Source organism: Zingiber officinale, chromosome 2A (genome assembly GCF_018446385.1).
Source record: "Zingiber officinale cultivar Zhangliang chromosome 2A, Zo_v1.1, whole genome shotgun sequence".
Lineage (NCBI taxonomy): Eukaryota > Viridiplantae > Streptophyta > Magnoliopsida > Zingiberales > Zingiberaceae > Zingiber > Zingiber officinale.
The window spans coordinates 121,024,943-121,038,214 of NC_055988.1; the positions used below are offsets into that span (position 1 = coordinate 121,024,943).

Below are 13,272 nucleotides of genomic sequence, written 5' to 3' on the forward strand. Positions count from 1 at the left end.
AACCTGGAGAGCGTCTGGTCGGCCCTAGAGATGCACAAAGAAAGCGAGCCCAGCCGATTCGAGGAGATGAAGGTGACCTACATCCAGTCTGACACCTTCGTTAACAAGTTCGTAGACCGGATTCTTCGACTTTTCGGATTTGCCATTGACAACGTTTTTGACCAACTCAAGAAGAAGGGGCATCTGCTCGCCGATCTGGCTGGCACTATCATTGATCGTGACCAGCTCAACGACTCTATTCCGAACGATGCTCTGGATTACTTGGAATGAGTGTTGAAGTCTTCTTATATGTCTTGTTTGGGGATCTTTTGGTTGTACTTTCTGTTTGCCTTCATCCGATCGGCCTAAACTTTTTGGGCAAAGTTGGGACACGTCTTCTTTTTAACATTCTTCTTTTTTGCCATTTTTACGTTTGTCTTCCAAATGTGACAGAGCGATCGCCTTGATACCTGCTTATCTAGTCGAGATTTGGGGGTGATTCAGGTGATGCGAGGGTTTAAGGTCGCCACTTGACCATCGATGATGCGAGGGTTTAAGGTCACCCCTCGACCGCCGATGACGCGAGGGTTTAAGGTCGTCGCTCGACCGCCGATGACGTGAGGGTTTAAGGTCACCGCTCGACCACCGACGACGCGTGGTTTAGAGGGGGAATTGATGAGATTCTAAACTGTTTTCTTCCTGCATTAACAAGGATATACAAGCGAAAGGATACATGAATTCACTCGCGCACCTCTTCACCCGGCTCTATAGGGTTGGAGGTGGTTCACGCTCCATGGTCAATTCAGCTTTCTTCCCTCCGCATCCTCCAAATAGTAGGCGCCTAATCGTAGCCTTTCCAACACTTTGAATGGGCCTACCCATGGCGCTTCCAACTTCTTGACATCGCCGACCGACTTGACCCTCTTCCAGACTAGGTCGCCCACTTGAAAAGATCTAGGGATTACTCGCTGGTTGTAGTTTTGTCGCATCCTGTGCCTATATGTTGTTAGCTGGGCGATTTCTTTGTCGCGAGTCTCATCGATCATGTCGAGTTTCATCTGCCTCCTTTCGTCATTTCCCTCGCCTTAGTGCAATACTCGATCGGACTCAACGCCAATCTCCACAAGGACGACAGCTTCCCCTCCATACACCAGATGGAAAAGAGTAAGGTCGATTCCTTCTTTGGGGGTCGTTCGTAGCGCCCATAATACGCTAGGCAGCTCGTCTACCCAACTGCCTCCCAGATGGTCGAGCCGTACACGCAGTATTTGGAGGATTTCCCGGTTGGTGACCTCAGCCTGTCCATTGCTCTAGGGATAGGCCACGGAGGTAAAAGCTTGTTGTATACCGTAACCATCACATCATTCCTTTAGCTCTTGGCCTGTGAACTATCTCCCATTGTCCGAGACGAGCTGGCGAGGAATACCGAATCGACATATGATGTTCTGCCATATGAACTTCTTGACCATACTCTCCGTTATCCTTGCTAGCGGCTCGACTTTCACCTATTTTGAGAAATAATCCACAGCTACGAGCAGGAACTTTCTTTGACCGGTCGCCATAGGAAAAGGGCCGACTATGTTCATTCCCCATTGGTCGAACGGGCATGCGACAGTGGACGCTTTCATTTCGACGGTCGATTGATGTGTCAAATTGTGGTGCCTTTGACAGGACAAGCAAGTGGCCACCACCCGGCTCGCATCTTCCTAAAGTGTTGGCCAGAAGTATCCGACCAGAATAACTTTCCGTACCAGTGACCGGCCATCCGGATGTCCTCCACAAGAACCTTGATGTACCTCTTGAAGAATATATTCAGCATCCTCAGTACCCACACACTTGAGCAGAGGGTGTGAAAATACCTTTTTATATAATTGCTCGCCCACTAATGTGAATCGAGCGACTCTCTTCCTCAGAGTTCGCTCGACTTCATGGTTTCCTGGTTGACCCCCTAATTGGAGGAACTCAATGATGGGTGTCCTCCAATCCTCCGAAAATGGTATCCCTCCCGATCGGTCAACGTGCGCCACTAGGGAGATCTACTCGACGGGGCAACTGGAGACGATTGACGTCATTGCACTGGCCAGCTTTGCCAGTTCATCTGTTGTTTGGTTCTTCGATCGGGGGAATCTTGTGTATGACAACTTCTTGAAAGTTCACCTTGAGCTTGTCAAAGGCCTCCGCATATAGTCTGAGTCACGCGCTATTGATCTCGAACGTTCCGTTCAGCTGTTGGGCTGCCGACTGTGAGTCTGAGTATAGGAGTACCTTGGTGGCACCGACATGTCGAGTAGCTTGTAGGCCGGCTATGAGCGCCTCGTACTCAGCTTCGTTGTTGGTGGCTCGGTAGTCCAACCGAATGGATAACTGCATCCGGTCTTCTCTTGGAGATATGAGTAAGATGCCAATTCCGCTTCCATGACAAGCGACCGACCCATCCACGTATACCTTCCATGCGGATTTCGGCTCTGAATTTTGCACTTCCATGATGAAGTCTGCCAATGCTTATGCTTTTATGGCTGACCGGGGTTGGTATTGGATATCAAACTCACTGAGCTCAGTGGTCTACTTGATTAGCCGACCAGATGCCTCGGGGTTGAGCAATACTCGACCTAAGGCGCTGTTGGTCATCACGATTATGGAGTGCACTAGAAAATAGGGTCGGAGCCTTCGCGCGGCGAGAATTAATGCGTAAGCGAGCTTTTCGAGACCGGTGTAGCGAGACTTAGCATATTTCAATATGTGACTCAAAAAATACACTAGTTGTTGTATTCCCCCTTCTTGCTTGACTAATGTCGATCCAATAGCATACTCGGTAGATGATAGATAAATCCACAGCGGCTCCCCTACGATCGGCTTAGCCAAGATGGACAGGGAGCTGAGATATAACTTGAGCTCCTTGAAGGCCTGGTCGCACTCGTCATCCCACTGGAACTTGGTTGCTCGCCGTAAAATCTTGAAGAACATCAGACTCCCGTTGGATGACTTGGAGATGAATCTTGATAAAGCTGTGATCCTCCCGGTAAGCCTCTGCACCTCTTTTAAATTGCGGGGTGGTGGCATGTCTTGGATCGCCTTCACTTTGCCAGGGTTCACCTCAATCCCCCGCTCGGTCACGATGTAGCCTAGAAAACGTCCCCTCTTAGCGCCGAACAAGCACTTGATCAGGTTGAGTTTGATCCCGTACTTTCTCAGTGTCTTGCAAGTTTCTTCTACGTCCGCACATAGGTCAACAGATCGGATAGACTTTATGAGGATGTCGTCTACATATACCTCCAAGTTCCGCCCGATCTGAATCCGGAACACCTTGTTCATCATCCGCTGATAGGTGGCACCAGCGTTCTTTAACCCGAACAGCATGACGTTATAATAGAACGTCCTATCAGCCGTGACGAAGCTGACTTTTCCTGATCTTCACGCGCAAGGGGCACCTGGTGGTAGCCCTGATAGACATCGAGCATGCATATCAGCTTGCACCCGGCCGTCGAGTCCACCATCTGGTCGATCCGCGGTAATGGGTAGGAATCCTTAGGGCACGCCTTGTTCAAATCCCTGAAATCAATGCACACTCGCCATTTATTACCTGGCTTGGAGACCAATACCACGTTGGTGAGCCATGTTGGAAATTAAATTTCCCTGATGTGCCCGGTCTCCAGGAGCTTGTCGACCTCAGACCGGATGATCAAATCTTGCTCGGTGCTGAAATCTCGCTTCCTCTGCTTGACTGGTCGAGCGTTTGGCCGGACGTGCAACTCATGCTGTGCCACGCTCGGATCGACTCCGGGCAACTCGTGCGTCGACTAGGCGAACACATCGTGATTCCTTCAAAGGCAGGCGATTAGCTCCTCCTTTTGTTGGTCCGGCAGATCGAATGCTATGAAAGTATTAGCCTTCGGCCGGCTCGAGTGTATTTGCACCTCCTCCATGTTGTCGTACACCAGCATGGGAGGCTTCTCTCTGATGGCGTTCACCTCCAACCGAGGGCATTTGCTGGCCAGTTTAGCTTCTGACTTGACCATTTCAACATAACAATACCAGGCTGCCACCTGATCTCCTCGAACCTCGCCCACCAGGTTCCCCACAGGGAATTTGATCTTTTGGAAATATGTTGACACTTCAGCCCGAAACTCATTGAGGGTCGGGCGACCCAAGATTACGTTGTACGCCGAGGGCGCATCCACCACAATGAAGTTCATGGTGCGCGTCCTAACCAATGGTTCTTCTCCGAGCGAGATGGCTAACCTCGCTTGCCCGATCGGCAATACCTCATTATCGGTGAAACCGTATAGCGGAGTTACTATGGGGTGGAGCTCGGCTCGATCAATTTGCAACAAATCAAATGCTTGCTTAAAAATAATATTTACCAAACTTCCCGTGTCGACAAAGGTCTGACGGACGGTGTAGTTGGCGATCACCGCCTTGATGATTAGCGCGCCATCATGAGGGACCTCTACTCCCTCCAAGTCCTTTGGGTCGAAACTGATCTCTGACCCTTCCACTCTCTCCTTGCTGCACCCCACCGCGTGAATAGATAACTGCCGAGCATGGCTCTTTCTGGCTCGGTTGGAATCTCCTCTAGTCGGGCCGCCTGAGATCATTCCAATTTCTCCGGGGGAAGCGTTCCTTCTGTTTTCTTCTTCTTGCGTAGAGTGTCTGTTCCGTTCGATGGAAACTCGAGCGGGGTTCCGATCTCGCGAGTGATGCTCCTGCCGCTCGCGCGTCCTCTGACCACCGATTCTTTGTTCGGCTTTGCGTTTGGGATGCCGATTCGGAGTGAGTGACCGGTGTCGGTATTCCCTGGGCTTGGGCTGGTGAACTATGGGGTCGCCATGACATTCCCATGTGTTGTGTGTTCCTGACTGGTGGAACTTACAGAACATCGGCGTCCATTTTTTGCCCTTCTTTTGTCGATTGGTCTCCACATGCACCGCATGCGTTCTTGGCTCGGGGTATTGTGGCGCTCTTGCGGCTCGGGGCCCTTTTGGGGGTTGATGACTGCTTGGTACTTTCCGATCGGACGACACGTGGGGCTCAGCAGGCGCTTCTTTTCTGTGGACCGCCTGTGCTTCCTCCACATTGATATACTTCGTGGCCTTCTTCTGTAGATGAGCGAAATCTCTTGGTGGCCTGCGGATGAGTGACCTAAAGAACTCGCCTTCCACGAGTCCCTGGGTGAAAGCATTTACCAGTACGTCCGAAGAGACTGCGGGTATATCCATCGCGACTTGGTTAAAGCGCTGGATATAGGCCCTGAGTGTTTCTCGTGGACCTTGCTTTAACGAGAACAAGTTGACACTTGTCTTCTGATGTCGGCGGCTGCTCACAAAATGGTGCAGGAAGGCCGCTCAGAAATCTTTGATCCTGCCCTGAAGCTGAGTAGATGGCAACCGGGAAACAACGCTAAGGTGGCTTGCTCTTCATCTTCACTGGTGCTCCTCCGTTCCTGCAACCACAAGTCGTTAGCGCCAAGCCGGGAAGAGGTTCCCGACGACGACCCTCCGATGATCAAGTCACACACTGGCGAGCGAGGAAAATAGAGTAAAGAAGAAGTAGCGAATAGTGACTCCCAAAGACGTATATGCGCACCTCCGCCGCTGCTCCTCTCCTTATATACGGCTTCGACGAGTAGACTGCACGCTTCCCGGGCGGATGCACATTCCCAAACTTTCCCCAAAAGCTAACATTGAGAAAGGATCCCTGACCTCTTACCATAACGGGGCAAGCGTATTTCTGCCACGGCGGCGGGATCTTCTTCCGTATGATCCTCTGTCCTTTCTCACCGTCAGTCGGCGAAACTGACTCCCAAAAGGATATTTTATCCATACACATCATTAATAGGCGACACTGACTCCCAGAAGGATGTTGGCATGTATCCCCCGTCTTATTTGTTGGCTGTCCGTCTGGCCGGCTTCGCCTTGATCGGGCTCACCGACCTCTTCTTTGGCCTCATGCGCCTATGTCTTGGCCGATTGACATGAATGTCTTTTGCCTTGGTGTGTTGTAGGCTTGGGCAACCCCTTCCGAACTCTTCTGATCAGACAGGGACAAGGGTCCTTCTGACCGGCTAGTCTCTCGATTGACCACCCCTTGATTTTGAAGTCTACCAAAGCACTAAACTTCCTTGGAGGTGGGCCCTTCTGCATCATCACTAGATCAAATGTATTATTTAGTGCATGAACTTGATTTCAAAAAGCAATATGAGTTTCAAAAGTAAAACTAGTAAATATTTGAAAAATAGTATGATATAATAAACTTAGTAAAACTTAGAAACCCCTCTTATTGATTTTAACTATCTTTCATATTTATTTTATACTTCTCAGACTCTATAATAATCTGCGATGGACTGATCAGGTTGAGCTTGTAAGAAAAGAGAAAGTCAGTCTCGGGAAGAAACTAAGCCCAAGACGCTTAAACTGCTTAAGCTCTAAGGAGATACAAAGGAGTCGTTTCGGAGTCATTAGGCGCTTGAGAGTTGGATGTGAAGGTAGGGCTATAAATGAATTGTGTTGAGCTGGATTTTAGGATATTTAAGTTTATTTGATAAGATAATCAAGATAAGCCGAGTCAAACTTAAAATAAATCAAGCATTTAAAATGATTGTTCAAGTTTGACTTCATTTATTTTATGAGTTTAAACTATTTTGAAGTTTGGCTTGAGTTTAGTTCGTTTAAATATTATCGATCTCTCAATTCAAGCTTGCTTTGAGCTTGGTTTGAGCTTGGTTCATTTAGATGTCAAAGAACTTTCAATTTAAGTTTGTTTTATTGTTTAAATTTTTAATTGTTTGATTAGTTAGTGAGCTTGATAATTCAAATTTATTTATTTAATTTTATTATTTATTTATTATATTGATAAAAATTTTATTAATAAATATGATTCGTGAATATTATTCACAAATATTGTTCATGAACGTTATAAGCTGAATACATGTGTTCAAACTTATTTGTTAATTTAATGAACCGTTTAAACTTATTTGTTTAATTGATTGGGTGTATATTGAATGAACATGAATAAAATATATAATTGAATGAACATAAATAAATTTTTATCAAATCGAACATCAAATTTAATTCATTTACAATCATATTCGAAGGTCATCGGGAATTTGATTCGCAGGTGCTTTGACTAGGTTCGGTGTAATAGGATACCCAGGGATAGGAGGCAGAATCAAAAGGTGCTCGGGGATTGAGTTAGGTGTGCCAAATACTTTGCTTGAGAGACTAGTACTCGAAAAATAGCCCGAGTCAAACGGTTATCAGAAAGATGAATTCGGGGAGAGGAACGAAGTTTTGGAAGGAGACTGTATATAATGGCAAGTGTTAATAATCATTAACAACGGAGTTATTATCATGAGAGGGGGTCGATGAATGATTGTTCAACAAAAAATAATAATGATGATGGACGATCATTGCGACACGAGATAAAACTCTAAAAGAGATAATTATTCAGAAAAGGATTTGCTCATCATATATACAATCATCTTTCAGCTGGTAAGTGACTGGGATGTTGTAGCATGACGCAACGGGTTCGAGTGTCGCCGGTTGCAATGCGGGATAATATCCCCGTCTGCTGGCTTAAAGCCTCGAACCCCCAGCCACTTGTCAGCCCAGCATTCACCCTGATTAACCCTCCTCCTACATCACCATGGGGCAGGCGTAGGGGGCCGTCGGGGCGGCGGATTCCGCCTTTTGTAGCATCTTTTTTCACTTAGTTATTTCCTGCTCTCAAAATCTTACTTAAGCTCGCCGGTACAAGACCGACACCCCTTTGACTCTGTGTTGACCTTGATCTAGCTTACTTTAGTGGAAAAAAGAAACAAACAAAAGCTACTCAAACAAGGGAAGGAGTAAGAGGTCCTTTTACTCCGATTTGATATCCAAGTTTATTAGCCTAAAATCTTCCGAAATTCCTTCCATGGAAGACACGTAATCCCCTAATACAAGTTGTTAAGCTTGTAAGCATCAAGAAAACACATGAGAAACAGTAAACAAACAATATCCGATAACCCCAAAGTCCTCTGGTCTCCTGCAACTGCTACAAACTCGCATCAAACCAATCAGCATCGGCAAGCACACTTCATATATGGCTGCTCCGAGTTTTATGATTAATATATATATATATATATATATATATATATATATATATATATATATATAAACTTAGCAACTCATGCCTGATTGCATGAACATTAATGATTAATTAGCAAGAGGACACCGAGTTTACGTGATAATTATTGTTAATTACCCGCATCACGATCTAATTAACAATTGTTGTTCGTTCTTCATGAACAATCAGAATCCCTGAAACCAGGGATTGTGAGGGCACAACTACCCTCCAACTTCCAGGATATTCGTCTTCTTTCTTTAAATGCCATTTGAGAGTGGACCCTAAACTCCAACGTAGGCCAATTATTTTATAATACATGCAACTTAGCTGTTCGATGCTGTAGAAATCTATCTCGCATTATAGAGCAGAGATAACGTCGAAACTTTCTCCTCATGATGACATGGCTGACTATGCAAGGAATAACACGCATCAGAGGACTCGTCCGGAATTACCCCGGCGAGACCTCTCCTCTGCTTAAGTTAAATCTGATAGAAAAAGATAGAGTCAAGAAGATCCCGTTGAAAATAACATCACCTCTCTGTTGTGGAGAGAAGAGGTGCTAGGGATGGTACTTTCTCAAGAGTCATAATAAATATTTTTATATAAAAGTAATAAAACAATGACAAAAATTATTTAAAATCTTTGAAAAGATTTTGAATAATATTTTTAAATATAAAATTGGACTACACCAAATAATGAATTATAAATTTATAAACGAACTTGAATTGATATATTAAAGGTCATGTGATATAATCTGGATTAAAAATTACAACTTCTGAAAGGTTTGATCCTCCATCGCTAGGTAGCGAGCACTCGGAATAAATTAAAGATCCACACTCAGCTGCTTCTGGGTGGCCGAGCGATTAGACACTCGGACTCGAGTTCTTGAGTACTTTTGGGTCCTCAGGCACTCTGCGCCGGATCGGCTCAGCTTATAAGTTCAGCTTAGCTCAGCCAAATGTAATCCGGACAATGATGACTTAGTATGGTGATTGGACTAGTTCGGGGTGGGATCAGATAGACACGTCCTGCTGACCTCCAGAAGACGGAATACAGACCATATCAATACAGATATTATCTTTCTTGTTAATAGAAAGGCACGAGAGAAAAGGAAAAGGAAGCAGGAGGGTTCGCTAGATACTCCAAGGATTCTTCCAAGTGAACTGAACTCTGCGCGAGGAATAAAGTGGAAAAGTGTTTGCTTGTGAAGTCCAAATCCAATTCCTACCATCTAGAAAAAGTGCTGGGCGATCTGTGCATCAGGAAGTGGACTCGGCACCGAAAGTAATTTGACCCGCCAACCTTTCTCATTATTCGATCGATTAATCAGAAAAGTTTGTGCACAAAGGCCATGAATATAATGGCAGTGATTATGACACTGATATGGGGCATGCATTTCACAATGTCTGGTTTTTGACTGGAATAGTGAGCAGAAGGCAGCTTTTTAGGCTGCAAAGATAATAGATATTATTCTCGCTGTTTAGTGTCTTCATACGATAAAGGTGTGAAAGAATAATTGAAGAAGACTTTTAGAATCAAGCAAGAAAGGCTAGCTGTTGATGATGTCCAAGTACAGAATGAAAAAGCATTGTCGACTTAGATCCATTAGTAATATTAATTGATTTCTAATTTAATTGACTGAAGTCGCTGTTGTTCTTGAAGTCATCGGTCTACATCATCACTCAGCCTCGACGCTTGTCGGCAGGATGGCCGCCGGGGCCGCGCATTGAAACTTCTGCTCATCTTGTTGGCGAAGTTGAGCCACAGTTGCACTGCACACTAGCTGATCAGCCGCTGACTGAATGCATGTACAGATTAGATAAGTCGATCACCACTTGGTCTCGAGCCCGATTAATTCTCGGACGCCTAGCATCGTTCATTCTTGAGTCCGAGTGCGAAATGTCCTACACTCCTGAGCCCTCCTCCGCCCAGGGCTCCAATACCGAACCCAGTAACTTTCTTCAATATCTTTCCTTTCAGGTCCAACCCGGCCTGAGTCGGTCTAGCCCACGTATCTCGACTTCTTGGGCTATCATCACTCCTTAATTGCTGACTTAGCTTGATTAACTTTGGCTTAAACAACAACGTAAAGTCATGGCAATAATTTCATTGTTGATATATCAACAAGTATGCAATTTATACCAAACGAATTAGATCTACAGGGCCTTTCTCATATGAGGGCACCATTGAGATTTAACATTTTGTTATTCAATACTCTGAATCTAATGGAAGCTTCATCCTGTATTCTTAAATGACATGAAAGAAGTGATTAATTTGACTTCTGCAGGGGAGTTTTACTTTAACACTCAATTGCGGGATCCTATTGGTACGGTGACCAAAAGCGGCCGGCCGAATATTGCGAACTGTGAACCAGGCAGGGTTAGTCGAGTGAGCTCTAAGCGCCGGCCGGATGTGAAAAGCCATCCAAACGGTTGTTCTCCATAATTTGCACATGAGATTAAGAACTAAATAATAAGTTATCCGGTCCACCGTTCTTGTTGATCGAACCTAAGGACCGATCAGATATAGTGTGTCTCTCCAACAATATAAAAATCGAGTGAAGAATAGGTCAGTAGTTGCATTCTATATGGCCGAGCTGGTGATATACCTGTCAAGTGCCACCAGTCGGCCTATAGCAGAATTTAGATACCTGTCATATCGTACTCTTTTGGAAGTTTATGCTGGCGATGACAGAGAATATTCAGCCTACAAATCGTCTTTTAGAAACTTTCAGTCTGTCAAGTCACAGTGATTTGCGGGCTCGTTTAAGGAAAGGGGTCGAGGGCATTTTATGGTCTATCATTTCTTAGAAAAGCTTTGGAAAACGTGTTAATGCTTTGAGATGTGTGTATAATGCAACAATGACACTATAAAAAGGGTCTTCATCTACATGCGGAGGTATAGGATGCTTCTTATTTGCATACGTCGTTTGCTACAGTTCACTACTTTCTTCTCTGAGATATAGCACTGATTTGAACATCGGAGGGCCAACGCCGGGAATCCCTTTCTTGGTCCGGCACTAACGCTCCTTGTGTGTAGGATAACACAAAGTCTTCATCGAGTCAATAGTAGAACCACGTCCCAGCTCACTGTCTTCACCAATTTCAAACAGGATCATATTTGATGTTGTCTGTGGGAACTTTACTTGCATCCGAGACATGAAAGATGGAGAACACTAGACTACTCACCAAAGTGACAATAACCCCAGAAGAATTAGAGATACCGATAAACGCCCAAGCTACAAAGATGGTGCAGCAACAACAGGAAATAACTGCCGAGTGCCGAACGCTGAATAACCCGGCTATGTCTGCTACTAGCCAGTATGCTGAACGTAGGACCCGAGTCGAGGGTCACGCCTGGCGCCAATCGAATCACCAGCCCCAGTGGAATCTGGACCGACTATGGAGCGCAAACCATCTATAGCCCTATCAGGTTAAGTAGTAAGTTTGCATTGAACTTATGTAAATTATAAAAATATTTGTTCCATGAATGCAGGAATATTTAAGTGAAAAATAATTAAGTATCCCAGACTCTCGCGCCATTCGGTCGAATTACAAGCGAGTTAAGCTCTTACTCTAAGTGTCCCAAAATCTCACGTCATTTAGTTGAGTTATAAGTGAACATGTTCTCACGACCAAGTATCCAGACTCTTACATTGTTCGGCAGAGTTATAAGCGAGATAAGCTCTCGCACCAAGTGTCTTAGACTCTTGCACCGTTCGACTGAGTTATATAAGCGAGCCAAGCTCTTGCGCCAAGTGTCCCAGACTCTCGCGTTGTTTGGCCGAGTTATAAGTGAGCATGCACTCATGCCCAAGTATCCAGATTCTCGTGTCATTCGGCCAAGTTATAAGCGAGCTACGCTCTCGCGCCAAGTATCCAGACTCTTGCACCGTTCAGCCGAGTAATAAGCGAGCTAAACTCTCACGCCAAATGTCCCAGACTCTCTCGCTGTTTTGCCGAGTCATAAGCGAGCTAAGCTCTCGCGCCAAGTACCCTAGACTCTCACGTCGTTCGACCGGGTTATAAGTGAGCTAAACTCTCTCACTAAGTGTCCCAGACTCTCATGTCGTTTGGCCAAGTTATAAGTGAACTAAGCTCTCGTGCCAAGTGTTCCAGACTCTCGCGTCGTTTGGCCGAGTTATAAATGAGCATGCTCTCACGCCCAAGTATCAAGACTCTCACACCGTTTGGCCAAGTTATTAGCGAGCTAAGCTCTCGCGCCAAGTGTCCCAGACTCTTGCGCCGTTTGGCCGAGTTATAAGCAAGCTAAGCTCTCGTGCTAAGTGTTCCAGACTCTCGTGTTGTTCGACTAAGTTATAAGTGTGCTAAACTCTAGCGCCAAGTGCCCTAGACTCTCACCCCATTCGGCTAAGTCATAAGAAAGTTAAGCTCTCGTGCCAAGTGTCCCAGACTCTCGCATTGTTTGGACGAGTTATAATTGAGCATGCTCTCGTGCCTAATTCTCTTTGTCCGGCCAAGTTATATGTGAGCTAAGCTCTCGGGCTAAATGTCCTAGACTGTCGCACCGTTTGGCCAAGTTATAAGCTAGTTAATCTCTCATGCCAAGTGTCCCAAACTCTTGCACCGTTTGACCAAGTTATAAGTGAGCATGCTCTCATGCCTAAGTATCCAGATTCTCACGTCATTCAGCCGATTTATAAGCAAGCTAAGCTCTTACGCCAAGTATCTAAACTCTCACACAGTTCAACTGAGTTATAAGCGATCTAAGATCTTGTCCCAAGTGTCCTAGACTCATGTGCCATTTTGGCGAGTTATAAATGAGCATGCTTTCACACCCAAGTATCCAGACTCTCGCATCATTCGATCGAGTTATAAGTGAGCTAAGCTCTCGCGCTAAGTATCCAAACTCTTGCGCCATTCAGCTGAGTTATAAGCGAACTAAACTCTCACGCTAAGTGTCCTAGACTCTCATGCCGTTTGGCCGAGTTATAAGAGAGCTAAGCTCTCACGCCAAGTGTCCCAGACTCTCATGTCATCTGGTCAAGTTATAAGCGAGCTAAGATCTCATGCCAAGTGTCCTAGACTCTTGTGCCGTTTGTCCTAGTTATAAGCAAGCTAAGCTCTCGCGTTAAGTATTTCAGACTCTCATGTCGTTCGACTGAGTTATAAGTGAGTTAAGATCTCGTGCCAAGTGTCTTAAACTCTCACACTGTTTGACCGAGTTATG

General features: G+C 45.5%; 1 protein-coding gene across 1 annotated transcript; it reads right to left on the minus strand.

The window, feature by feature from the left end:
* Positions 1–3,800: 3,800 nt before the first annotated feature.
* On the minus strand, positions 3,801–5,195 carry LOC122043944. The gene has a single exon (XM_042604501.1). It carries the CDS (start codon positions 5,193–5,195, stop codon positions 3,801–3,803), a length of 1,395 nt encoding a protein of 464 aa, XP_042460435.1.
* Positions 5,196–13,272: the final 8,077 nt, after the last annotated feature.

Coding starts and splice junctions, on each gene's coding strand:
- LOC122043944 (XM_042604501.1), bottom strand. CDS start 5,195: ATGGATATACCCGCAGTCTCTTCGGACGTACTGGTAAATGCTTTCACC.